The following is a 27,930-nucleotide window of genomic DNA, read 5'->3' on the forward strand; positions in this document are numbered from 1 at the left end:
ATGAGATATCATCTCACACCAGTCAGAATGGCCATCATCAAAAAATCTAGAAACAATAAATGCTGGAGAGGGTGTGGAGGAAAGGGAACCCTCTTGCACTGTTGGTGAGAATGTAAATTGATACAGCCACTATGGAGAACAGTATGGAGGTTCCTTAAAAAACTAAAAATAGAACTACCAAAAGACCCAGCAATCCCACTACTGGGCATATACCCTGAGAAAACCATAATTCAAAAAGAGTCATGTACCAAAATGTTCATTGCAGGTCTATTTACAATAGCCAGGACATGGAAGCAACCTAAGTGTCCATCGACAGATGAATGGATAAAGACGATGTGGCACATATATACAATGGAATATTATTCAGCCATAAAAAGAAACGAAATTGAGTTATTTGTAGTGAGGTGGATGGACCTAGAGTCTGTCATACAGAGTGAAGTAAGTTAGAAAGAGAAAAACAAATACCGTATGCTAACACATATATACGGAATCTAAAAAAAAAAAAAAAGGTCATGAAGAACCTAGGGGCAAGACGGGATTAAAGACGCAGACCTACTAGAGAATGGACTGGAGGATACGGGGAGGGAGGGGGAAGGGTAAGCTGGGACAAAGTGAGAGAGTGGCATGGACATATATACACTACCAAATGTAAAATAGATAGCTAGTGGGAAGCAGCCGCATAGCACAGGGAGATCAGCTCGGTGCTTTGTGGGATAGGGAGGGTGGGAGGGAGGGAGACACAAGAGAGAAGAGATATAGGGATATATGTATATGTATAACTGATTCACTTTGTTATAAAGCAGAAACTAACACACCATTGTAAAGCAATTATGCTCCAATAAAGATGTTAAAAAAAAAAAAGGCAGGAAAGTGTGTAATAAAAATTATAAAGATTTCCATGTAAAATAATTAAAATTTAAAAGTCTCAGCACATGAAGGATAATGATCTGTTATCAGAAATATTAAATCATGTGGAAACAGACTGCATTCCTAGACATTGCCAGGTAAGTGAGGTCTTACTACGAAGTATATGGATGTTTTCTTTTAGTTCCTGAAAGAATGAAGATAAAAATCATAAAAAGGGTATGAGTGATTGTTTTTAAGTGAGTAATCTGAAACTTAGATGCCCAGTAATCCAAACCAAAACAACTCTTAACTCTGTGAAAAGATAAAGCTTTTGTCATAAGCTTATATTTTATATTCCCTCTAAAACAGTCTGTATAGTCTATATACAATCTTTGCCCTAAATCAGGGCTTCTTAACCTAGCAACCTTGTCCTGTACACACTAGAGCCAGTACCACTTTCTACTTCACTCCTCAGTTGTGACAACCAAAAATATCTCCAGACATTGCCAAATGTTCTCTGAGGTGTCAAAATCACCCCTGGTTTAGAACTGCTGCCCTAAATATATTAGAGAACAGGAGCAATAATAAAAATTGATAAGACTCTGGAAGAGGATAGGGTAGAACTCAAAGTGTTGTTTTGGTTTTTTTAAGAACTAAAGGCCAAAGGTTTTGAATTTTATTTCATTTTTTTAATTAATATTTTTGGAGTATAGTTGATTTACAATGTTGTGTTAGTTTCTGCTGTGCAGCAAAGTGAATCAATTATACATAATCATATATCCACTCTTTTGTAGATTCTTTTCCCATATAGGTCATTATAGAGTATTGAGTAGAGTTCCCTGTGCTATACAGTAGGTTCTTATTAGTTATCTGTTTTATATATATTAGTGTGTATATGCCAATCCCAATCTCCCAATTTATCCTTCCCTGCCCCTTTCCTCCTTGGTAACCATAAATTTGTTTTCTACATCTGTGACTTGATTTCTGTTTTGTAAATAAGTTCATTTGTACCATTTTTTTAGATTCTACATATAAGTGATATCCTATGATATTTGTCCTTCTCTGTCTGACTTACTTCAATCAGTACGACAATCTCTAGGTCCATCGATGTTGCTGCAAACGGCATTATTTTGTTCTTTTTTATGGCTGAGTAATATTCCACTGTATATATGTACCACATCTTCTTTATCTGTTCATCCATCATTGGACACTTAGGTTGCCTCCATGTCCTGGCTATTGTAAATAGTGCTGCAGTGAACATTGGGGTGCATGTGTCTTTTCAAATTATGGTTTTCTCCAGATATATGCCCAGGAGTGGGATTGTTGGATCATATAGTAGCTCTATTTTCAGTTTTTAAAGGAATCTCCATACTGTTCTGTATGGTAGTGGCTGGACCAATTTACATTGCCACCAACAGTGTAAGAGGGTTCCCTTTTCTCTACATCCTCTCCAGCATTTATTGTTTGTAGATTTTTTTGATGATGGCCATTCTGACCAGTGTAAGGTAATACCTCATTGTAGTTTTGATTTGTCTTTCTCTAATAATAAGTGATGTTGAGCATCTTTTCATGTGCCTCTTGGACATCTGTATGTCTTCTTTGGAGAAATGCCTATTTAGATCTTCCACCCATTTTTTGATTGGGTTGTTTGGGTTTTTTTGATATTGAGCTGCATGAACTGTTTATATATTTTGGAGATTAATCCCTTGTCCGTCACTTCATTTGCAAATATTTTCTCCCATTCTTTGGGTTGTCTTTTCATTTTGTTTATAGTTTCCTTTGCTGTGCAAAAGCTTTTTTAAAAAAATATTTATTTATTTATTTATTTATTTTATTTTTGGCTGTGTTGGGTCTTCGTTTCTGTGCGAGGGCTTTCTCTAGTTGCGGCAAGCGGGGGCCACTCTTCATCGCGGTGCGTGGGCCTCTCACTATCGCGGCCTCTCTTGTTGCGGGGCCCAGGCTCCAGACGCGCAAGCTCAGTAGTTGTGGCTCACGGGCCTAGTTGCTCCGCGGCACGTGGGATCTTCCCAGACCAGGGCTCGAAGCCGTGTCCCCTGCATTAGCAGGCAGATTCTCAACCACTGCGCCACCAGGGAAGCCATGCTGCAGAATTCTTTATGAAAATAATCGCAATTCTCTAAATACCCCTCTGAGTCAGTGTACAATACCAGTACCAGGTATTTTATCTGAAAAGCATGTAGCTAGCTGTAGGCAGCATCCAGCCTCCTCATCTCATTTGTTTCCATCTTGGTCAGAGGTTGTCAGCAGCTCTGAGTCTGCTAGTGGCCCAAATGGTTGCTGATAACTGTTCATCAGGCTGAGTTTGGCTCCTGCCAACCATCTCTCTTCCTTTTTTGAACCCGTGTCTCCTGCATTGGCAGGCAGATTCTCAACCACTGCGCCACTAGGGAAGCCCTGTGCAAAAGCTTTTAAGTTTAATTAGGTCCCATTTGTTTATTTTTGTTTTTATTTTCATTACTCTAGGAGGTGGATCAAAAAAGATCTTGTTGCAGAGAGTGTTCTGCAAATGGATTAAGTGCCCCAACCAAATGACATAGACTGGCTGAATGGATTGAATTTTATTTTTTAATCAAATAATTAAAAAGGAAAGTGTCTGGTTCAAAGATTTGCCTTTCAACAAGGTTAAAGAAGCATCAAAATGTGTACATGTCTTATAAGAAGATTCCTTTATCAAGCTATTTTGTAATCATTCCGAGGAGGCTTAGCAGACGAAATCAGACTGAATCCTTTTTCCTAGAACATATTTTTAGGTTCCTGAAATCACCTATAAATAAATGGATCTTTATTTCTAAAAGCCTTCATAGAAGAAATCAGACTTAATTAACCCATTTTTTCCTTCGTAGACTACCTTGCAGGTTCTTGAAACTAATAGATGACAAGGTTAAACAATTTTGCCAACTTTTTAATAAAATGAGTTTTCCTTTTTTTTTTTTTTTCGTATTTTACTGTCCACATCCAGCCCCCTCCCGCCTCCTGTCCCACCCTTTATGGAACATTATCGTTAGGACATTTTAGCTTTTCTGTTAGGGTACTTTTAGCTTTCTTATTGCCATTATTGCCATCAGTTACCTGCCAGAGCACTAATAATTTATTTTTTACCTTCTGTATGATAGCCCACTGGACACTGTAACACTCGTATGTGTCCTGGAGTCACAATTATTTCACCTGGTGGCTGTGAAGTAGTACAGTGACTCTTGCCTTCACTTATCCTTCACTTGTGCCTTTTTCACGTAGCAGCAGCCGTTGATTCAGCAGACCGAAGTCCTCGGCCCACCTCTGCACCAGCCATTGCTCAGAGTCAGGCCGCAGAAGACAGCGTCCCAGGTGCACCTGTTAAAAAAGCAGTGGTTTCTGAAGCACCGAAGGAAACAGTGCAGGTTGAAGTGAAAAAGGAAGAAGTGCCACCTGAGCAGCCTGAGCCAGAGCTCACAGAAGTGTGGAAGGTATGTATGTCATAAGCCCAAATATCTAGCTAATGCTCTTTTTGGTTCAGAGGTGTTGACTCCTTGACCAGGAAGATTCTCAAAGCACTGGTTTTTGTCGAATCCTAACAAAGTTATTTCTTCCTGACTCTTTCTGAAAGAAGGTATCTCCCATTAACCTGTAAAATATTTTCATAGAATTATGTCATGAAGTACTGTAAGCTATCCCAGTTTTCTGGTGACCCATAACTTTACCCAACTTAAATCTTAAAAAATGAGTCTGTAAAACACACCAGCACTGTGATCATCTGTTTTTAAAAATAATTTTTACTCATCCAGAAGGAATCTCCACATTCCTTTTTCAGAGTAAGCTCTGCTAGTATGAGTAAAATATAATTTGATTTCCTAAAATGGATATATGTGTAACATACCCAAAGAATATCCAGATATTATATAAAGCACATCTATATGGTTGTTCAAATCTTAAGAAACTTTACAAAAATAGGAAGATCCATTATGTAGAGGAGGTTATGCTACTGGGTTGTTTACAGTTCTGAGTTGATTGCACCCACAGTCACGGAACTTTGTTGAAAAATCACCAATTTAATTAGTAGATTTCCCAGGAGTAACAGTATCCGGACTGATCTTTTCTGTGTTGATAAGCTTTTTAAAATACATTTTAGCAGTGATGGAGTTGAGCTGTCAGTTCAGATTTATTGAAGTAAATACAAGTCTCACTGTTGACAACAGGAATTAATAGAAGCAGACTTTATAAGAAAAATTACACTTTTATATGTCTGTTAAGAAATTTAAAACCATGTAAGACCTTGGTAAGTGCTCTCCCCTTGACAGATGGATTAATCCTGTTCTTTTGGAGCCAGTTCAATATCTAGTTTACCTATAGAGCAGTGGCCAATCTGGCTCTGTTTTGATTGTACTAAAAAAAAAACAAAACTATTCAATATGACATATAGTTTTTATGGTCCTTTGAGACCAACTTGAGTCCAGAGTGAATGGTAGGTGGTTGCATTTTTGTATCTAGCTAAATGTGCATGACATTGACCACCAGGTTCAGTATCAACAGTGCCTTTTTAATGTTAGACTACTTCAGTTTTTAATGTTAGGGTAGCTCACCTGGCACTTTTGACTGTCCTTCCTTTTGTGATACTAACTGAAAAGTGTTAGATTACTGGAATTGGCAAGGGAATCTTTTTGGTGGCTAAGATTCCTTTGGCTTTCTGCTAACTTATTTGTTCTTTTGCCTATCTGACAGACATAAGTATCTTCAAGAATAGGTACCCTTTGCTCTTGGGACCTCAGCAGAGTGGAGAGATCACTTCCTGTTATATGCTCACCATTTAAGTGCCAGTTGGGGGTCTTCTTGCCAGTTAATTCTATATAAATAAATTTTGAGATACTTGTATTGAGATCAGACTGAAAGCCACCTCTGATAACCTTCTGTTACCGTAATAGTAGTGACGGAGTTAAGGGTGACTCTGAGTTGATTTTATTTGTAGCAGTTAGAAAATAATTATGGAATTTGCCTGAAGCCGTGTTTTCCATATAAAGCAGCAGTAGTAATAAAGTAGCCTTGTAATTGTGGAAATCTCATTGCCTAACACTAAGTTGGTGCCAGATAGAGATAGCTTTTTGGCATCTTGAGTCATTTGACAAGACCTACTTTGCAGGTGTGGAGATAGTACCTTTCCTCATGTGCATCTTTATCTCCATTGATATTCTCTGTAGGAGCATAAATAGAACTACTGTTGCTACTTGGTCTCCATTCTTAGATTGAAGTAGAGGCTCTCAATTTCTTACTGTTGGATTGCTAAGGACCCAAAGCAAGAAGTCATTATTCATTTAAACAAGTAATTTAAGCTTTACAAAATAATTGAAAACTTCCATTTGCTAAGCATTCACAACTCTATGAAGATATTATCTCCATTTTATCAATAAAAGACTTAAAACTCAGGTGAAATAACTTGTTAAGGGCCACACAGCAATAATCCCAGAATAATCCCAGTTATTTCTACTGGGATTCAGAGTAGAAATAACCCAAATTGTTAATTACCCCAGTAGTTAAAAGGACTGTAGCCAGATGTGCTTATGATTTGACAGTGTCACAAAGGTTGGTATCATCTTATGTTCTTTACATTCAGTCCTAGAGAAAACAGCACAATGACATTATATTCTGAGGTAATGCTGCCAAGTGTGATTAAAAAGAATGTGTCAAGGGAATTCCCTGGAGGTCCAGTGGTTATGACTCTGTGCTTTCACAGCTGAGGGCCCAGGTTTGATCCCTGGTTGGGGACCTAGGATCCCGCAAGCTGCACAGCGGCCAGAAAAAGAAAAAAAAAAAAAGAAAGAGTACATCAAAACCACAGATTAATGAGGTTCTGTAAAGAGCGTAATGATACAGGGTGATTGACCCTTAATAAAAACATTTTTCTCATTTTGATATATCCAGTGCTTTAGGCATTGCTCACTCTATTATGCTTTCTCTTAACAGCCTTGGTTTTTAAATTTATGCTTACTCCATTTTGGGTATATAAAATGACTGCTGCTAAAGGTATTTCAAAGCCAGGCAGGAGGCCTTAGTTATTCTCTTCCTGTTCTTAAGGATGAATCTTTTCCATCCACCGAACACATGGGCTCCAACTCCCTGGAGAGGAGATTACAGTGTGATGAATGTTGCAGCTGAGCCCTGTGTGTGCTTATTTATAAATCAGCCTTGGAAGTAATTGCATGCATCAGTAACAATTTGGATTGAGTCTATTTTGGTGTGTTGTTGTCTAATAAACTCAAGGGTTAAACTTGCCTGCTTAAATATATTGATCAACTAACAAAATTTTTTGTATTTACCTGCTTGGTGTCATATGTGGTTTATTTTATGTGTGCTTTAAACTGTAAAGATTTTGTTTCTGTCATGTATGTCATACATTGGTATCTTCATTTGTAAATTTGTTTTTATGTTATTTAAAATACCTCTACATCACTTTTAAAAAGCAAAACAAAAACATATGACTTTTTAAAGTCTAAATTATTATTTTTAATAAGTACTTTTTAATAAATAAGTATAAAAATGTTCTCTTCATCAATAGAACAATTACCTTAATTTTCTTTTTTGATCCTTTGGTTGTCCATATTACCTCTTCAGCTTTGAGAATGTGATGGTGAACTAACAGATTGCTCTTGAGAGCAGTGTCCTTCCCTGTAATACCCCCTGTAAGACTGCATCATGATGATTACATATCAGCTTATTTCACAAGCAGCCTAAAGATGCAGCTGATTTGGAAATGACGCTATTCATAGAAACCTACTAACCTGAAATGTTTTTACCACTTTATTTCTTAAATGTAGGTGGAAAAAACCCACATCGAGGTCACAGTACCCACCTCAAATGGTGACCAAACACAGGTTTGTGCCAATAGGCCACTTATTCCTTTTCCCCTCCCTCCCCAATTTTTTCTTCCCTCCCACTCCCTGCTCCTTAAAAAAAAATTATAAGCTGAAGGTTCAAAAAAACTTCAATGAGCCAATATTTTGTCATTTTTCTTTCTTTTTTTAATAATGGCAAAACAGAAGCTTGCAGAAAAAACTGAAGATCTGATAAGAATGAGGAAGGTTAGCCATTTTTCACTTTCACAAAATCACTTTACCATCACCCATGCTGACTTTCAAAGTGCATTAAAAAGACAGTGATCCATTCTTTTCATTGATTTCTCTTAATCCGAAATTACTTTCAAATAGCAGGTATACATATACACATGTTATGTATATATATGCATATACATACACACATATGTATACCAAAGAAATTATAATCCTATACTATATATTGAAAAATTTCATTAAAATAAACTTTCCAGTAGGAAAATATCTTTTTAAACACAATGAAATAATTAGTGAAGGCCAAATCTATCCTTTATATTTAAACTTTATAAGAAATATTTCACAGTGGTACCATATGCTTGGAATCGTTGACAATATTTTATGCATATTTATTATGGAAACCATCATAGCAGCAACTCCCAGTATTGCTAATAATTATGGGTTTGGCTGTTCTGTGTCTCATTCTTCCCAACCATAGAGTAGGATGAATCAGTTCTTACTGAATAGAGTATTGATTGACCATGTATAAAATGCCCTTAGATCTTTCTTGTGGAAGATATTAGAGCTGTACGTACCTGCAGTATTACTAAGTTTGAAATAATGTCCAAAACGCTAAATAATGTTTTAAAGCATTTCCCTACTCCATGGAACACGGAGAGTCAAGGCTTCTTAAAGTCATGCATTTTAAGATGACCCTCAAACAGCTCAAAGAGGAACATAAAGCAGCTTGTTATGTAAGAAGCCAATGAAGCCAGGAGCACTGTCTATTTAAATAACATCGTCGCATTCTTCCATCATTCATGAAGAATGTCATCCATTTTCTAGTGGTAATCATGTCCTCTGTGTGTCCTTGTGGTTCTGTGACCATTTCATGTTGGCATATGCTGCGCTATGGACATTTAATTTTAAATATTTTTTTGGTTTGCCAATTTGCAGTTTTTTCGCGCAAGAACAACATTTTAATTTTTTATGCTTTTCTGTTTTTCCCTCTTTCATTTTCACAGAAAAAGAGAGAGAGACTAGATGGTGAAAACATTTATATCAGACATAGCAATTTAATGTTGGAGGTTTGTATGAACTTGAAGCTTATTTCAGTTGGTTGCCTGTAACCTTCTGCGTTCTTTGCTGATCCCCTTTCTTCTTTCTATGCTGCGTTTGGTTTTGCATGCCATTGCATGAGAGAATTTTAGGTTTAAAATGCTTTTACATGTTGGTAAACATGAAGATATGCAACCATCTCTACTTCTGACTCTTTAGTTTCCATCTCTCATACATATCTAAAAAATATATGATTGGGACTACCTCAGCATCCCATGGTTCCATTGTTTTACCCACTTCTAGAAAGAACTACATAACTGTTTAAAAGTTCCTTGAATTGTCCAAGAGTATAAACTCCTGTATGTTTCAAGCATCAAATTTATACAATTTTTTCATCTTCTGAATCAGGAGAATGTGGAAAAATAGGAGAAATGATCACAATTCAAAATGGACTTAAATTTTTGAGGATACCAAAAAATGACAGAAGAATAGTCAGGGGAAAAAAAAGTAAGATACAGGAAGGAAAGAAGGGAGGCTAGCATTTAATGAGTAGTTAGTATGATATAAGATAGTTTAATTATAAAACAAGCCTACAGGTATGGAATTTTTATTTTAAAGAGAAAGTTGAGGCTAAGAGAAATTAATTTCCTTGTGGTTATAGAGCTGGTAAATCAGTAAAGCTAGGATTTGTGTTAGGGTCCATCTAAATCTATTAAACTATACTTTTTTTTTTCCCATTCGGAAATAGCAACATACTATGTGCTGTAGGAATTGTAAGGTCATTTTCCCATTGTATTCAGTATCGGTCAGATTTTCACCAAGCCTATATTAGTATACTTTTCTAGTTTCAGGCTCCACACGGGATAAGGAAATATAAAACTAACTAGAAGATTAGAGGAACTCTGTGAGGAAAAATTAAGGAAATTGGAGTTATTCTGTGAAAAAACAGGCCATGTTTACACATCAGAAACTCTTACCTGGAAGCTAATGACCTAATTATCTTACAACTCCACTCAAGACAGAACCAAAAGAAATGGGTATAAATTCTGACATCAGGGATTTAACTCAAGTATAAAGGAAATGTAACTATATAGGAAGATGATAAATCGTTCTTGCCTTCAGGAAGCATCCAATGTAGGGGCAAATGGAAGAGAGAAACAATAAGTAAACAAATACTGATAAAATGATTACAAGTTATTATAAAAGCTATGAAAGGGAAATAGTATGCTGTGCTAATAAAAAGGACCTGCTCTAAATAAGATGGACAGGGAAGTTGTCTATGAAGAGGTAACACTTAAGCTGAGACCTGAAAGATGAACATATGTAACGGTAAATATTATTAAAGGGGATGTTTGAAGAAACTTTTTTAGATAGAACTCTAATAGCATCCAGTAATTACTTAACGTCATCTATTCTTTGTCAATACATATATTTTGAGTGCCTGCTAGGTATAAGGTACTTTGATAAAAATAAAAATTATGGCCAGTTTTCATTAATCATGTACTGTGTGGTAGGCACAATACCAAGTGTTTTATATATGTTTACCTCATGTAACATGAAGTTTTCTTAGGCTGGACCCTAGGATATTTCAGACTTGGTAACTAGATCTCTTTGCTTTAGCGCATAGCTGAAACTAGACCTGAATGGTTCCGCTTCTGAGATTAGGGAGAATAACAGATATCAGTTGATCTCCTTATACTCAGCAATGTAACATCTCCCAATTCCAAACATGCCTATTTCTTGACTTGTCCATCTGTAATTCTGCCTCTTAACTGGAACCTGCAGTACCAATCATATATTTGTCCTTTGTTCAATGAGGTGTGTTATGGCTTCTGAGACTCACAAAGTCCTTGTGTGTGATACGTTTTTCCCAGTATTTCATTGACAGCCATGAGAGGGGATTTCTAAATAAGTGTGTGTTTGAAAATTAAAACTACTAACTATCTTTTGAGAATATTTTCTATTTAATTAAGTGTTTGGTTTGATTGCTGCTAAAATTATAGGATGATAGGCATCAGAAAGTGTCTAATCTGAAAACAGCCAAAGTAGTTTGGCTAACCGTCATTCTCTAGTATTGTAAAAGTTTTTTCCCCCCGCTTAGGGAAGTTCTCTCAAGTTATCTGTCACTCTAGCAGATTTTTTTTAAAGCATTCCCTCCTCCCCCTACTCCTACCCCACCCCCACTAATGCTTTGTTCTGGCACAAATAAGGTCGAGTTCATTTTTAGATCTACCGTTTCCTCCTCCATCTCCCAATGAGAACCTGTAGCAAGTGTCTGTGACAAATTCTATTTGGAACAGGTCCCTTTGAGATCTTAATTTAACTCTGTGCCCCCACAGGTTTCCAACAGAGCCAGCTAAGAAGGATGGAGAAAGCTCCCTCAGAAGCTGCTGATTTTCTTGAAACATTTATTTTCTCAGGTTCCAAGCCAATCAAAAGCTAGGCAGGACAAGTAACAAATCACCACTCTTTTATAGTAAGAGGCTAATAACCCAGAGAGTTATGGTTTTATCATAGCCTCTCTTGATCATTTTTTTTTTGCTCCATTCTCACCTTTAACCCTCCCAAATACGTTTAGTTCTTGGCCCAAGCAGATTTGATTTTGTCAGGAGCTAGGTCACAGAGCCTTCCATGCCTGATGGGTCTCAGTTGTTCAGCCTACTACTGAGTCTTTGACTGACCTTGTTCCTGCTTTTCTTTAGCTAGTAAACATGCTTTTCTTGCTTTCAGCTAGAACAAAAGTGCAAACTGTTGTTTCCCCATGGTGAAGCCCATATTCTTGAGCTATACTCACATTTCATCCCAGCAGGCAAGAGGTACTCTTATGGGGGAGCTACAGGATTGCCCTTTTTGGGTTAGTTTTCTCTCTGACTGATCTCAAAGCGCATAAACATCATTCAGTCTTGCAAAAATAAAAAGAATAGACTATTAAATGAATTTTCTGAATGAATATCTCCAGAATCAAAATTGTGTCATATGCCTCACTGATTCTTTTTCCTATACTGTTTTCTCTTAGACATTGCTTTTGAAAAAAATTTACTTAATTGCAGCCTATATTGCCTCAGGAAAAACTTTTAAAACAAATTTTTATTTAAAATGAATTCCTTTCCCCCACCCCCAACACCAAATGAGGCTGTTTCCCACGGAGCCAAAAAAAAAAAAGACTAATCCCCAAATTCACACAGCATATTAGGAGATATATTTAGTATTATGCTTTTCTTGGATACAGAGCTGCCTTGATATATAATAAACACAGAATTTTTAGCAGTCATCAAGTGACAGGCTCCCACATGTTTTGATTTCAAGTATAGATCTTTTGAGGTTTTTTTTGAAGAAATATGTTGGACCAAGAACATTTGAGTTTTTGTCTTCACGTTGTATTTCCCAGATCATTTCTGGCCAAGTCTCTTGAAAGTTGGTTTATGCCTCCTGTTACATAAACTTGAATGTTATTTCTCATATTATTTCCAGCTTTGTTAGCCTAGTTTTGATCATTTCTCCCTGGAATATCGCCTGTGAGAGCTTCCCCCTAGTTGTCCAGTAGTCACATCTGCTGGAACAGTTTAGTTATTTTAAGTTGTCAGGGAGACATATAAGGTATATGACAAGTTCTTATTAAATCACTCCCCATCCATTGACGGTTACTGGAAGATGGTTTGAATGGTACTGAGGGATGAAGTGAAGCTGTCAGAAGCTGCAAAACTTAAGGCTTTTAGTGTGTGTGGATAGTATTGACAAAGAAAAAAAAAAATCCATTATATTATATACCCCTGAGTAATTATTCAGAGATAGTAACCACTTGCTCTGGAGGCTTGAGCCAGGAATTTCAGTAATAAATTTTTGTATCGAGAAAGGGCTATTCCTGTTTACCAAAACCCAGCAACAGTCACCTAGTGATAAGAAAGCAAAACTATCTCCAGGTAGAAATAGAGGGATACTGTACAGTTGCAACTCACCAAGGCAAGGCAACCTATGGTGGGAGTTGAATCTTTCACCATGTCCTTCGTTTAACAGTTTCTCTCTCTCTATTGCTATCTCCATCCTGCCTGAGCTGAGCCTAAATCAGTTCCTATCAAGCTGAGGCTAATTGAGTTGTGGGATTACCTGCTTGGGATGAGGAGTTGAGATCTAGTGCTGTGTCGTAATGGGAAGAAGAGTTGTAAAATTAAGGAGTGCGCTCTTTATAGGTTATATAACTGCTAAGAGCTATAGGGTTACGATGCTTCACTGCTTCCAAGAAAAGCACTGTGTTAAAAAAAAAAAGCAAATATACCATATTGTATATTTATAATTTGAATGTAATTTATGGATTAATAACATCTATCTTGGATGTGGTGTATTTTCTACCAGTGCCCATAGTCTATGATGGGCTCCCCTTGGTGGTGTTTTTTTTCCCTGAATATTTATTGTTTTGCATCTTTGTCCTTTCAACTATAGGATTTAGACAAAAGTCAAGAAGAGATCAAAAAACATCATGCCAGCATCAGTGAGCTGAAAAAGAACTTCATGGAATCTGTACCAGAACCACGGCCTAGTGAATGGGATAAACGCTTATCCACTCACTCTCCCTTTCGAACACTTAACATCAATGGGCAAATCCCTACAGGAGAAGGAGTGAGTACTTTGTCCATGTGACCAATTGTGAGAATGAGTGAGATAAATGCTTTTGTATATTGATAATCTGTATCTGAAAGTTTAGAGCTGAAAGTTAGCTTTGGTGTCTTACCAATTCATTCCAGCTTTAAAGCATTCATAATCAAACACTTGTTTTAAGTCATATGGACTACTCAGTCCAGTTATGGGGGCCATTTGGAGCTACCAGTCGATGACTGGGCCCTGAGAACTGTCTCTGCAGCTGCATGCTTCTGCCTAGTGTATGTTTACAAATGGACCATGAGCCAGTGGAACTTCATGTTCAAACTGTGCCTTCAAGGACCAGAGAGTTTACTAAATTTAGTAAGGTCAAAATTTGGAAAGGGATAGGCATTTTTAAAAAACTTTGTTTGAACATTTGCACAACTTAGAAATGTCTGGAATGGTTGACCACAATTATGTAATAAACCAAGGAGACCTCAGCCAGAGAATGCAGAATACCAAGTATTAATGATTGTATTTCAGTTTTAGAAGAACTATTGATTTATTTTATCTTTATGAGTAACATCAAGCTTTTAATACACTGTTTTATAAGATAGTCACAATTAGAGGAAGAGATACCTTTTAGAGGCTGTTCTTTTTCTATTATTGTTGTCATTACCTATTTTAGAGATCCTACACCTGAATCTGTGTAATGAGAATATCTTAAAAGTTACCTTGAGCACATATTCAAAAATTCTTTACTTATCCTTTACCCTATACAGGTTAAGTATGTATATAAATAGTCACAGTGACTCAATGAGTGAGTGTAATGATTTTAAAATTATATGCTTGTTTCCTCCCAAAACAATAGCAATTCTAGTTAAGAAAGGTAAAGTGATGTCTTAATAATTTTTTTAAAATTTGTTTTTATATTCAGAGTTCATGGTAAACTATCCAACTTACTGTTTAGTTTCTGGAACTGGAGAAGATAATAAAAGTTGGTTCACAAAGGATACATTTTATATTTTTCAAAACGTGATTAAAATTGGCTAACAATTCTCCAAATAGAGTTGGACCAGCTTCACCAAGAAGGCTGGAGAATTCCTGAATGATGGGCAGGGAGAGAGAGTTACCAGGGTTGATAGGATGCAGTTGTTCTTATTCACTGTCCTCTCAGCCTCCACTCTCTGATCTAAGTGGACATTAGTTCTGTATCCCAAATCTGGAGCATATACCCTGAACTGAGACAGTGACTGCTTTCTATAAGTCTATGGCTCCCTGATAAAGCACTTGTTGCTACCTCGCCTGGCTAACCCTATCCACAAACCATAACTGCATATTTTCTAGAAGTTTTCTTTTTGATTCTGTGCAAGTAATAAAAGATGCTCAGCTACTTTGGAGAAGTAACTTAGTACCCTCTTGGATGAGGTTTGGTAAATTTGAACCAGTCTCCATTTCCAGAAAATATCTTGTGTCTTAATAGAAACCCTTCAGAAACCATCTCAGGGCTAGTTTTGGGAATGGCTGTTTCATTCTGTGAACTTTAAAGAAATGACTTTTATAAATTAAATTAGATCAATAGGGAGTACTTTAGCTCTAGGGTTATGATATTACCCCTCTAAATGAGTAATGCAATAAGTAAGAACTATATTGTGGTAACCTTTTATATAGGATAATTCTACTTCCTGGCGTATCTTACTTTTTCTTTAATAATTAGGACAATATTTTTGTTCTCTGGGGATACCTCTGCCACCTTTGACAGCATTGTTGTTGCATTGCAAGGCAACTGAATTTTATATAATTTGTGTATGACCAGGTGAAGAAAACCTCTGTCCTTCCCTCGGAAAGAAAGGTTGGTGGGCCAGAGGTAATGCTGCTGTTATGACTTGTGCTTCTCAATCAGAATTTGCTCTTGTCATGGCACTAAGCAGAAAATTCCCCCAGAACTGATCAGCAGCTGCTCAGTGATTTTTTTTTTTCTTTTGGCTATACTAGTAAATTCACACTCACCGCCTTTTGACCTAACACATAACTTTTTCGCTGCTGCATTTTGCAGCTTTCAATTTGCTTATTTTGGCGCATGGCTGGTTGAAAAGCTGCATGAAGATATAAATATGTATTCGGAGAGAAAAACGAATTTAATTGTACCCTATTCTTTTTATGTTGTCTTTCTTCTCCCCCTTATTTTCTTTTAAAAATCATTATAATTTTGCATCCTTTCTTTTCCTTTTTTCCTTTTTTTGCTGACCAGTCCCCCAGCTACTTTCTCCCTGATACGTATCACTTAGGGGTGTGCAAAGAACCAGTGTTGAACTTCCAAACAGATCAGAGAAGGCTGGCTCAACTAAGAGAACTTAGAGCCAAGTTTTTCCTTTCATAGAAAACATCTGTCTTGACTGGATGGCAGAGTACAGAAATTGCCAGGGGAGAAAAATTTCTCAATTGGACAACTGGAAAAAAATAATTTTCCTTAAAAGTATCAAAACCATTTGCTTAATGTGTTGTATAAACCTTCATGATGGTCGTTATTATTATTTTAAATCATGATTCTGAAGGGAGAAGGGAGTTTGTAATTGTTGAGATTTGTGGGAGTTTGGTTTATGGTTTTTGGTTTTTTTTTTCTGGTAGACCTTGGAGGCTCGTATAAACTTTTATACTTTCGTTTTTCTTTTGCAGTCTTAGAAATGTATAGGATTAGGATTTTTATTCCCTTGAGCAAAATCTAATTGCCATACTGAATGAACTGTTGCAGTTTTCTAAGTCCATATGAAGAGATATGAGGATAACATTTTATATTCTGCCATTCTATTTGTAATAAAAGTAACTTTTCTGATGGCAAGAAGAATCCTTCATTATTGGCTTTGCCCAATTGATCTAAGACAAATTGGCAGCACCAAAGCAATGAGAAATGACCGAAAATTTGTGTGAATATCCTTAAAGGAGGAATAAATACTGTAACTAAGGAAGTCCAGTGATTCCTTGAACTTTGAGGACTTCTACTCTTCATTCATTCATTCAGTTACCTATTGAGTACCCTACTGTGTTATAGAAACTTTGCCAGTATAATTGCCAAAGTAAAGTAAAATACAGTGTCCAAAAGATCTTCCCAAATCCTTTGCACATCCCCAAGTATCATTTTTGAGCATTTTCCATCTGTCATTTTGTTCATCTTTCTCTGTCTTTCTTGATCTTCTACCGTGAAAGCAGACACAGGAACGTGCTCTGTTAGTGCAGGATGAAGAGAAAATTAAAAGGCAAGAGAGATCTACTGAAAGCGCCTTGCCCCAGCAAGAAAATGAAGAAATTCTTCCCAAGGTTTCTATTCCAATCCCTGAGGATCACAAGTTTCTCAAAAAGTGCCACCTCTACTCTAGTACTTTTTCATCTCCTCGTATTCCTTTTGTGATGTCTCTTCTCGTGGTTCTTGCATTGGCTGTCTGGTGGTTGGTCTTTCTGTGATCGGAAAACGGGTGCTCATCTGAAATGTCAAGACTAAAACCATTGAACTTTGTTGTTCGCTTCTCCTGTGTTATCTCCTGTGTGATGCCCTCTGATCTTGACAGTTCACTGTCCTAAGGGAGAGTCTGTGATCATTTTTCTGTCAATAAAATGTTACTCTTTGTAGAATATATATCATGGGGTACAAAGGAGTAGCAATGGATTGCTCAAGCCAGTTTTCCTCACCAAAGTTTAACAAGTTTAGGCAAATCTGATTTACCCATATGGCAGGTTGGTACTTTCCCCAAAAGCTTTAACTCTTTTATCCTGCATGTTCTTATTGTTCACTGTTGCTATGTCCTCCTCTCTGGTGTTTCACAGAAAGCAGGATATCCTGTAGAAACATTTGATGGAATATTTTCCTAATCTTCGATAGTTATTTGTGGGGCATGGGCTCTGTAGTTTAAGAAAAAAATTCAAGTTGCTAACCTTTCAAAAGCCTTAAAATGATACATTTTAATCTGTGAATCTATAACCACTCCTTTTCTTGAGATATCAAACCAATATATACAAAGCCTTTTTTGGAAAAGGGCTTTTGACTTCTGTGGCCTTCTTATGTGTATTTCTGAGACGTACAGGAACAAACAACTTTATCCTGCCTGGTGTATAGAAGAGATCTGCAAAGGTTAAATGCATTTTTCACAAGTATAATGTTGATGGTTTAAGGAAAATGGTGCTGGTGCCCTTTAGCCTCCAGCCAGGGCTGAATTTTCCAGACTACTCTGCCCATCTTTAAAAGTCCTGGAATAACAAATTTCTTTAAGGTCTGTACATAAACATACCCTTCTCTGAATTAAAATACTGTGTTACTTCTTTACGAGTTAAGTAATTATATTGCTAGAAGCAATATTTAGCCATTATGATAAGCTTAAAATAGATATCGATACATTTTGTTTTTCTGATAGACCTTGGACTTGTTTATTCTTACATGTGTGTTGAAATCAATTGTTTTTCATCGACGGCCTTGTGAGCTGAGGTTCTGTCGTGACAAGTATGTGTCTTCTGTTTCCATGTTGATTTTTAAGGCTTACCTGAAGTAAATATGCGTGTGCTCTCTCTTCACAACACAACTCGGATACCTAACCTGTTGGGGTTTTTTTCCCCTCAGTATTAATGAAATCTTGCATGTAGTTTGCTTTTTATGGCGCTTGAATGTACCAATATGGATGATTTGGTTAATGTTGTCTCAAATATTTGTTTTGAAATCTGAGTTCCTAGAGTTATCAAACTGAGATTATTGCACTTTACTTCTCAACACTTCCAGCTGATGTAACTTCTAAACAAGACTTTTTGTTTTTAAGATGACGGTGTCTTAGAGCAAAAAACGAGAACCCTAAAGCCAAGAATCTTTTGTCCTTCAACAGCCACTATTATTATTCTATCTTCTCTGGAGACATGTAGAAATAATTCTCTGGTATTTCCTGAAAACTGCTACTCTGTTATTATAGGCTATCCAAAAAGATGGGAAAGAAGTGAGATGCAGGTTAAAATTTTAAATCTGGTATATCTTTCATGTCACAGGCTATGTCTGTTTATAAGAAATATTTTGTAATTAAGCATATTTATTGATTCACTCATAATAAGAAAAAAGAGACCTCAAATTAACCTGAAATATTGCAGAACCATTCTTTAACACAGAAAGTGATCGTCATCAGTACTCCCCTTTATCTGTGAAATAGAGATATGAGAGCTTTCCTTATGAAATAACAGAACTATGGCATTGGTTAGATACTTTTGAATTTTTTTCAAAAAACTAAAAAGGAAATAATCTTAGGATTTTGTTGATACTTTTATAACTGTTTCAGATTATATTTCCAGTTTTCATCCATGTACATAGCATTTTATTAATTATTATTGTAAATGTCCCCTTGAGTTTTGTTTCCCTTTGTATTGGAGTTATTTCAAGTCCATTAAAAGTCTAGTGTAAGCCAACAATACTTTTCGGTTTTCTGAAGTGAAGCAGGAGCCCTCAGAGGTCCTTACTGATGATCAAAGGAGAGGCCCTTTCTTCTGTTAATAGGGTGAGAATGGTTGAGAGGGGAAGGGCTGATACTTTGAATTGGACTAATAAGCTGGCCAATGCAGGCTCAAAAAATATGCCCATCACAGTTATCAGAGGAAAAATATTTTACACTGCTGCCAATATGTATAACATAAAGCTGTAAATAGTCTTGGTTTCCCTTTCACATCTCATTTCATTCTTGGTACCAGAGACAGATCCAAATAACTGTGTGTTGGTTTTACCCTGGTTCAGCTTCTTAACAGCAGGTTGATGAGTGGAAAACAATTTGGACTAAAGGTATCGTTACAGACCAGTAAAAAGTCTGGGGTTTTTGCCTTGGTTTTGCTATTAGTCATTTCTACGGTGACTCTGAGAAGTTCACTTAACTACTTGGTGCCCAGATTTCCACCTAGTAACGTAGAGACAAACCTACCTCATGAGAATGAATCTGTAACATGTTCCAGGAACCAGAAGCTCTGGTTGTCATTAAATTCTTGGTCTTTTGGGGACTGGAAATTAAAAAAACAAACACATTAACTTCCTGGATTTTTAAAAAAAGAAGTAAGCAATTAAATAGCTGTGTTGATTTCCATCTACTCTGTATTGATATTTGACCAAACACTTAAAACTACTAAAGTTAAAAATTCCTTGTACTCTTAAGCAATTCATCTTACCCATATGGTATTTTAGAGTGGACCATACTGGAAGATAAATCCAGCCTCTATATTTTGGACCTATCTTTTAGCCATATTCTTATGCTAATGCATGGATTATGAAGGAGATTCAGTTTGCATGGGTCAATTCTACTACTTGTTTCTATCTTTGGTAAAAGTTTTGAAGGGAGAAGATATTGACTCTGTTGACTAACATGAGACTAGTGATTATCTGTGGCCTAGATTTCGTTGCCATCCTAGATCCTAGTACATTTCTTTCTATTAAATATTATTGTAAGTTTTACTCTGAAATTTCTGTGGATATAAGCCAATTCAATTCTTCCTACATTCCTAAGTCACTACTGTAGTATTTCCTATAGAAAAGTATGTAAGACATCCTACACATTAGAGGTTTGGTTATTTTTTGAAGGCATTACCAATCAAAATTTATATTTAGGCTTTACCTAGTGATCATGTATTTACAAAAGGAAGACAGAAAATTCAAAACTAATATGAGACACTTTCTCATTGTTGCTTTTTTCTTGCCAAGAGTATTGAGAATAGTAAAGATATATAGAACTTTTCTACCAAGTTTCCTTCTCTTCTGTTCGTCTTCATAGAAATTATAAAATCCCAAACTTTTTTACAGCATTCTCTATCACATTGCGGAAGACTATTATATTGTTTCTATTACACATGGAAGTTTTGCTTTTTTTCACTGCACTCAAACGAGCCCTGTTGCTTGTAATTTTGGTAGTAGAAATGGAGACAACTCCTTATTCTTATCTGTGGGATAGCTCCATCTGCCTCCTCTACACTGTAGGGAATAGTATCAGTAAGCCTGGCTCCTTTCTGCTGCTGTTATCCCTCATGCCCTTGGATCTCCTTTTTACTGCATCAGAACATGATGCAAAAAGAAACATGTTGGTGTGGACCTTAGGAATGGACACCTGAAACGGTTAAGAAGTTGTTGTTAAAGTAAGAAAGCCATATAAAGTTAGGCTGGAACAGGAAGAGGGGTAGCTGTGATCAGCAATTACAAATTCATGGAGTATTTCATTTTGTAAACGAATTTCCTTTCATACTAGAACTTGAAAAATAAAGAGAAGAGAAAGTAGAGTAGTTTATTACTCCCACAGATCAGAAATAAAGGATGAAAGCTAAATAACTTTAATAATAGCCTAACCAAATGTACAGATGACAGATTGTTGAGGAAACATCTACGTGAGGAATGCTTTTCTAATCTTTTGTGATTGATATCCTAGAGGGTAACCCTCCCCTTTATCATAGTCAAAATCCTGTTTGGGGTAAATAACAGAATAAATCTAATCTTAAAGATTAAAGGAGGTAGGAAGGCATAGAGTTCCAACTATCTTTTCAGGTCCCCCAAATCAATAAAGGATGCAGTTTAGTTCTGTCTCTTTAAAGAAGAGTCTCCATATGTATAGAATCCTATCTCAACAAAACACAGAGAATAAGAATTAAAGGAAAAACATGGTTACTGCTATCCGTTCTTTATTCATTGCCCTCTAGGGCAATCAATGTATTGCAGGGATGGGTTGCAAAGAGGCAGCATTATCAGAATTTTAGGATTGGATAGGCCCCCAATCCACCTCCTCTCCCCTCCAATGCTTGATTCTTCTGTACAGTATCATTTAGAGATTCAGAGACCAAGTGGTCTCCCAGCCTGTGATTAAACATCTCCCAAGATATAGCACATTATGTCTTTCGACATCCCAGATTTTTAGATATTAATCATTCATGTATTAAGTCAAAGTCTGTTTCCCTGTAGCTTTCACTTCTTGGTTCTGAATGGAGGCATTCTGAAGAATTTTCTATCTTCCACATTATAAGGTCTTCACCATAGTTAAAAGTAACTCTCACGTTGCAATTAGTCACAGTTCTTGCCCTCAGATAACTTACCATCTGATATCCAGTTCTGTCCCAGTCTCCCTCCTAGCATGTTATCCTTCTGCTTTCTTCCTTTCTTTTTCTAGCTTTTCTTGTTTTATCAGCTCTTTTTCTTTCTGGCTCCGTTGCCCATTGGTTGCTTCACTATGGTTTATTCAGTTTTATGTCCCTACCCAATGACTTGCCCTCTCTAAAAGAACATTTTGGAATTCCTGGAAATCCTAGCTTCTTCATAGATCACACAGGCACTTGGGGTTTTTTGTTTGTTTTTTAGATAAAGGAGTTGGGGGAGGGGGTGGGATAGTTTTGTAGCTTTGGAAACTTCTTGTAGCCCAGAATCTGTTGACAAGATTGTATTGCCATTATATCCTGAAGCAGCATACCACCAGAGCCTGCATTCTAACTTTGCTTGCCTTCTCTGACAGCCTGGCTAACCTTTACATCCTCTATAATAGCCCCCACGTGATCTGATTTATACCACTTTGATATGATACAGTTATGGAAACTTACTTTCTGTTTAACATTCTGATTTTGACTTAGAGCCCCACTAGAAAAAGTGATATTAAAAATTTGAAATGTTAATCCATCTCTTTTAGTTTTGCCTGTCTCCTCAAAACTGTGAGATTCTCAGAGGTGTGAAGCCTTGTTTTATCTATCTTTGTTTGCCAAAGATACCTTTGTATCTCAGATATATAATGAATAATTAATATTTGTTAAATTGAATTAAAGAATTAGTAACATGGTAATGGATAAAGTCTAACTTTTCACTTAGAATCTCTTGTATTAGGACACAAGTTTGTGCCAAAGTAATCACCCCATGCCCTATCAGTACATGCAGGTAGCCCAAAAAACCCATATACGGCCCGGAAGCCACTGTCTCTCCTATTAATCCTGTAGTATGGTCCTTGGTTTATTCAAAGAATCTACATATACTTCTACGATAGGTGTCAGTCTCTCTTGTTAATGTCTTGTAATTTGATTCAATTAAAAGCTCTTATCCATTTACCACACTAACAATCAACTGTTTTCACTATAAAATGTATTATCGAGACCAGGGTACTTGTTTATATGTGTAAATACATCTTGGAGTGTGATACCATGAAGAGAACCTGTTATTTGACATTTTGCGTTTATCTAAAATACATTTCAGAGAGCAGTTTGATACATTTGTCTTGTGTTTTATATGATATAAAAACACCAAATGTATCAAACTCTTGTGGTATCAAGAGTTTTGTATGTCAGATAGACCAGGGGTTGACAAACTTTTTCTGTAAAGGACCAGATAATAACTATTTTAGGCTTTGCAGTCCATATAGTCTCTGTCAAAAGTACTCAGCGTTGCCATTGTAGAGTAAAAGCAGCATTGACAATAAATAAACAAAGAAACATGAATATGTTCCAGTCAAACTTTATTTGTGGACACTGAAATCTGAGTTTCATATAATTTGTATGTGTCACTAAATATTTTTCTATTTCTTTCCCAACCGTTTAAAAATGTAAAACCATTCTTAGCTCATAGCCGTACAGAAGCAAGGAAAGGGCTGGATTTGGCTGCTGGCTGTAGGCTGCTGACCCCTCTTATAGGTCTAGAGAGACAGAGAACTGATCAGTTAGATTTTCTGCCTTTGTACTGTTTCGAAGAGTTGTAGTCACAATCTTAACATCTTCATTCAGTGTTGAAGTATTTTTGGTCTTGTTTAGGGTTAGAAATGGAAAACAAAAGACAAGGCACTCATTCCTATTTATCTGGCAGCCAGGGTACACCTGAACGATAATCTAAAATATCTTTACCACCACAACACACCTGCCTCTGTCAGTTTCCAAATTGTTCTGTGTTAACTGTGCTCTTAACATGTTCAGCGACAAATCCAGCTAACCCCTTTGTTCTTTTTGGTTTTTAAGGGTCTGCCTCTATCTCCCCCTAAGGAATAAAGAAACAATTCCCAAATTCACCTTCTCTTTAGCCGGGTTTTAGAGATATCTAATGAACATGGTAAAGAAAGTGAAATGATTTTCACTCTAAATTTTTGGTACACCATAGTGTATAAATTTAAGGTTGGATATCTAAGGGAAACGTTTTAGAAGGGTTCCTCTTTCAAAATAAAGATTTCTCTGAGAGGAGTTCCCTACTTCAGGGCTGATTTGGGCAGTATTTACCAAGAAGTCAGAATAAAATAAAGTTATGTACTTTCGGAGGTGTCTTTGCTCCCTAGTTGACTGTTGTGTTCTGAAGGATTCCTTGATCTGTAATTAGCTTTGGGAGGTGCTTTCTAACACATTCCTAAATCTATGTTCCTTTCCCCCTGGTCCAGGATCCTTTAGCTATGATACACGGTTGAATAAATTGTTTATTCATTAGCAGTTGAGCAAGATATTTAAGCATAAAGAAATCTGCTAAGAACTTCTCTTTTTGGAAGATTTTCTTTGATATTTTTCTCATGTTATTTGCTTTGTTAATATGTAAAATTATTACGAATAAATCTTATTGCAAATCTGATTCTGGTTGCTACTAATCATTAAGGAAATGAGTCAGGAATGCTGCACATAGACAGACCCACTACCAAAAAAGGGGGGGAAGGAACCTCTGCTTCAGCAGATCAGCAAGAGATATTGTCAGCCAGTCTTTCTAGAAAAATTCTCTTGTTTTTCCCATATTTTCACTCTTCTGGGTGGCCCAGTAATTGTCTTATGCTCAGTCCTAAAACAGAGACAACTTATGCACATGCGTTCACTACTGAGAGTATTAATGTTTTAAATCAGCTTTGGAACTATTTGACTTATTTATACGAAGTTTTAAAAATAATTTTTTTCTAACCCACTTAATCAGTCACTACAACACATGTAATTGTCACATCTGTTAGAAGCATTTTTAATATGCTGAATTTGTCTGTTTTTGTTGTTTTTTGTTTTAAAAAGAAGCACTCTACAAATTAGTAGTTATTAATGCCTCTCTGATCATATTGAAGAGTGAGGATGGAGTGGGTGTGGATATGCGGGGCGTGAGGAGAGCTGCTCCTATAATGTGGAATTAACAGAAGGTCCACTGCTTAATCTCTTACTTCACCTTGGTGAACCTTATCTCTTATCTTACTCTCACAGTTCTAGATTCTATTGTATCATCCAGGTGATTACTTAAAACCAACACTCCACATTTTGAAGTGGTCTGTTTACTAGCACAAATTATGTACCTTGTTGCCATGTCTGAGTAATACAAAATTTTGTAGTGTTTCTCCAAAGCCACATTCCTTTTAGGAATTTATTGGAAGTGTTAACATGGAAAACCCTTTCACTATTATACGATTTTTTGGGAAGAGAAGACACAGCTAATTAATATCTAGTCATCGTTTTCTGTTGTATATAGTTCTGTGGAATCAAGGTGCTATTTTCTAGATATCAAATTGGGGTATAATATTTGCCTTAAGTGCTTACTATGGCTTTAATCATTTTTGGAATTGGGACTTCTGAGAAATCCTGCCAAGTGTATTTAATTGTGTTCCATACTAAATGATCAGAGTTTTTGTGCTGGTTATAGCCCCTTCCTTTCCATCTCCATCTCTTCAACTCAACCCTTCTTAGTATAATGAAATAAACTTGACTGGTCATGTCTGGTCTCCTAGACATGTTTAGTATAACTTTTCATATATGCTCAATCACTTTGATTTCTATAGCTCTATTCAGGTTTGAGAACACTCATTTGATCTGTGGAATCCTTGCTGGTGAGTGCAGTGTTAAGGCAAAATTTTCTATTATTTAATAGTTAAAATTTTGCATCAGGCACTGATTTTACAGCTGTTTGCTTTTTCATTCACCTATTCTGGGGATAATCTAATAACAGCACTATTTAGGAAATGATGAAAACTATGTTTGAAGGATAATTGTCATTGGCAAATTCCATTTGCTGGCATTTGTAAAAGGCTGCATTATAGAATGATTTTGATTTTCCTAAAATAGGCAATTTTACCAACCGTAATTTAATAAAGGCCAGCGTCTTCCTAAGTAAGCTCCTTTATCCAGATGTAATTTTTATATGCCAGAGAATAGCAATGGACAATGAAAATGACTCAAGTTTTGTGGAGAAGCTAGTGAGCACTATAAAGACGTACTTCTAGCCAGGGACCAGTAGCATACCAACTTTATTTAAAAAAAAAAAAAAAAAAAAAAAAGTAGGGGAAGATATAGCCAAGAGAGAAAATTTAGACTGAAGAGAAATGTATTGCATGATTAAGAATGACACACTAGAGAGGAAAGATAGAATTTTAAAATCGTCTTTTGCTAGCCACGTGGTTACTCTGTTGTTAGTTTATCCCCATCTTGAGCATTTGTGATTCTAATGTCCTTTTCTAAACTGCCAGTTGGCCTGAGTTTTCCACCAAAAGTGTATCAAAACTATTATTTATGAAGGTTTTGGGGGTGGAGGGGCCAGGGGATGTTTTTCTTTTTGGTAATTTTTGTTCTCCTTTCTTCGTTTGTTTCCTTTTTCGGCTGAAGAATGGGTTACTGCTGCTTGACCTGTCATCTTTATGTGCTGTTTACACATGGCTTTTACAAAAGAAGCCATTACCACATCTGATTTATCTCTTATTGCAAGTGCCCCTTTAAAAGCATTTGTTTTAACTTAACAAATTAAAAAAAAAAAAAAAAATCACCGGGTTAGCGTTATTTTATAACCAAGGGAAACACCGATATTATTAATTTTTCAAAATAGGAATAAGATTACAAATATCGATAATATAGTAAATGTATAAAGACATGTATTTCGTTTTTTAGAGCTTTTTCCCAAGGCACTTAAAGCCAGTCTTTGCTGAGACATAAACTTGCCTTGTTTTGTTAGAGAGAAGTATGTGGAAACAAAGCACTCGCAATTAACTGATCTTATCAGGATTGGAGTCTACTACATTTTTTAGTTTGCATGTTGCAGACCATTTGGGGGTATTATTTAAATACATCTTGATAATTTAAGTGACTGTAATATTTATTGTTTACTTTAGTTAAGAACCAGGAGCTGGACTCTTCTGCTGGGTATCTTCCTTCTGTGCTTAGCAAGATAACCTCGATTCCTGCTGGTTCTGTGGGCATTTGCAGTACAAAGCATTTCTTACGGGGTTTGCAAAGCAAGGGTAATGTGCTCTGTGGGTGTATATGTGTCTGTGCACACCCCTCCCCCTTAATCCCACTGCCACCTTCTGCTCACTCCTTTTTTCTTATCAAAACTTATTTTTTTAATCAAAACTTATTTTTTTAAATTATATAAGCCTAACGAATCCCCAAACCCGTTTTTCCTGACATACAGGAACACGGATAAAAGTTTAATGTATTAACTTTCCCTGAGGTATTTGCATTTCCATAGGCCACAGAGTCATTGCAAAGATAATGGTGACATTACAGAGCCGATCATATCGTTAAGCAGTATTTCCGAGGCTAGTCCTAACTCTCAGTTTACTTGACTGAATGGCAAAATAGAATGAAGAGAATGTGAAAACCAATGGTAGTTTAAGAGATGTGGTGGATTTAGGGTTCCATTGGGTAAAGTGACTATAGAGATAGTATGCTAAATCTCAGAGTCTCTTTTTACAGAAAATTTAGGAATTTCTGGAAGCAGAATCTGTGGGTCGTAGCATAAAAAGATATGCTTTGGGCTTAGAAACAGCAATAAATCTATTAAGCTTTAAAATGATTGTAAATTTTGTGACTAATCAGAAATGTTCTCAAAACTATTAAAAATGGCCTATCCAGTGTTCTTCATGAGAATCTTGGCTCAGGAATAATTAAATATCCTCATAGTGTATCAATTTTAGTTCTTATCTTTTATCACAGTTTTTTTCTTCTAAGTTCTACCTGGTAATGTCCTCTAAAATATAGTGAGAACCTGGGTCAGAACGCGCTAAGCTGGAAGACCAGCCTTAGTTAAATCCATAGGGTTGGCTAATTTGGATACTCAAGAAACACTAACTTCCATAAGGACTGGTTCTGGTTCATGTTCCTTTGCAAAAAGTAATATTTTAAGAAATATAGTATAAAGACGAATAATATCTAGTATTTGCTTAGCACTTCATTTTGAACACTCTGCACAGTTAACCCTCACAGTAGCCATATCGGGTAGGTAGTGGTGTTCTTGCTTTATGTGATAAAATTGAGTCTCAGAGCGGCTCAGGGACCTACTTAAGAAAAAGCAGTTTTTAAGTGAGAGAACTGGAGCTAAATCCAGATCTTTGATGTTTCAGTCCAGTGATATTCTGTTATGACACAGCTATATCCTAAGTCACTTAGTCCCCAAGTGAAAATGTGATGAAGGTTACAGAAAGTGAATTAAGGAGAGGGTTGGAATTTGTGAGGCTCTAATGACTTATAAAAC

At 36.4% G+C, this 27,930-nt stretch overlaps 1 protein-coding gene across 29 annotated transcripts in view; it reads left to right on the forward strand.

Moving 5' to 3' along the window:
- EPB41 (erythrocyte membrane protein band 4.1) overlaps positions 1-27,930 on the forward strand; it is a 202,403-nt gene that overhangs the window by 139,622 nt on the left and 34,851 nt on the right. For 6 of the 29 annotated variants that reach the window (XM_059917090.1, XM_059917026.1, XM_059917016.1 and 3 more), the window contains 5 exons: positions 4,102-4,310; positions 8,906-8,968; positions 13,377-13,553; positions 15,331-15,381; positions 16,719-16,829. In XM_059917090.1, coding sequence (XP_059773073.1) covers positions 4,102-4,310; positions 8,906-8,968; positions 13,377-13,553; positions 15,331-15,381; positions 16,719-16,829 — 611 coding nt within the window. Of the gene's footprint in view, positions 1-4,101; positions 4,311-7,649; positions 7,707-7,871; positions 7,914-8,905; positions 8,969-13,376; positions 13,554-15,330; positions 15,382-15,765; positions 15,910-16,718; positions 18,735-27,930 lie in introns of those variants that run through there. The other 23 variants (XM_059917053.1, XM_059917109.1, XM_059917062.1 and 20 more) reach the window with 20 other exon arrangements.

This window comes from Balaenoptera ricei, chromosome 1, assembly GCF_028023285.1.
Source record: "Balaenoptera ricei isolate mBalRic1 chromosome 1, mBalRic1.hap2, whole genome shotgun sequence".
Lineage (NCBI taxonomy): Eukaryota > Metazoa > Chordata > Mammalia > Artiodactyla > Balaenopteridae > Balaenoptera > Balaenoptera ricei.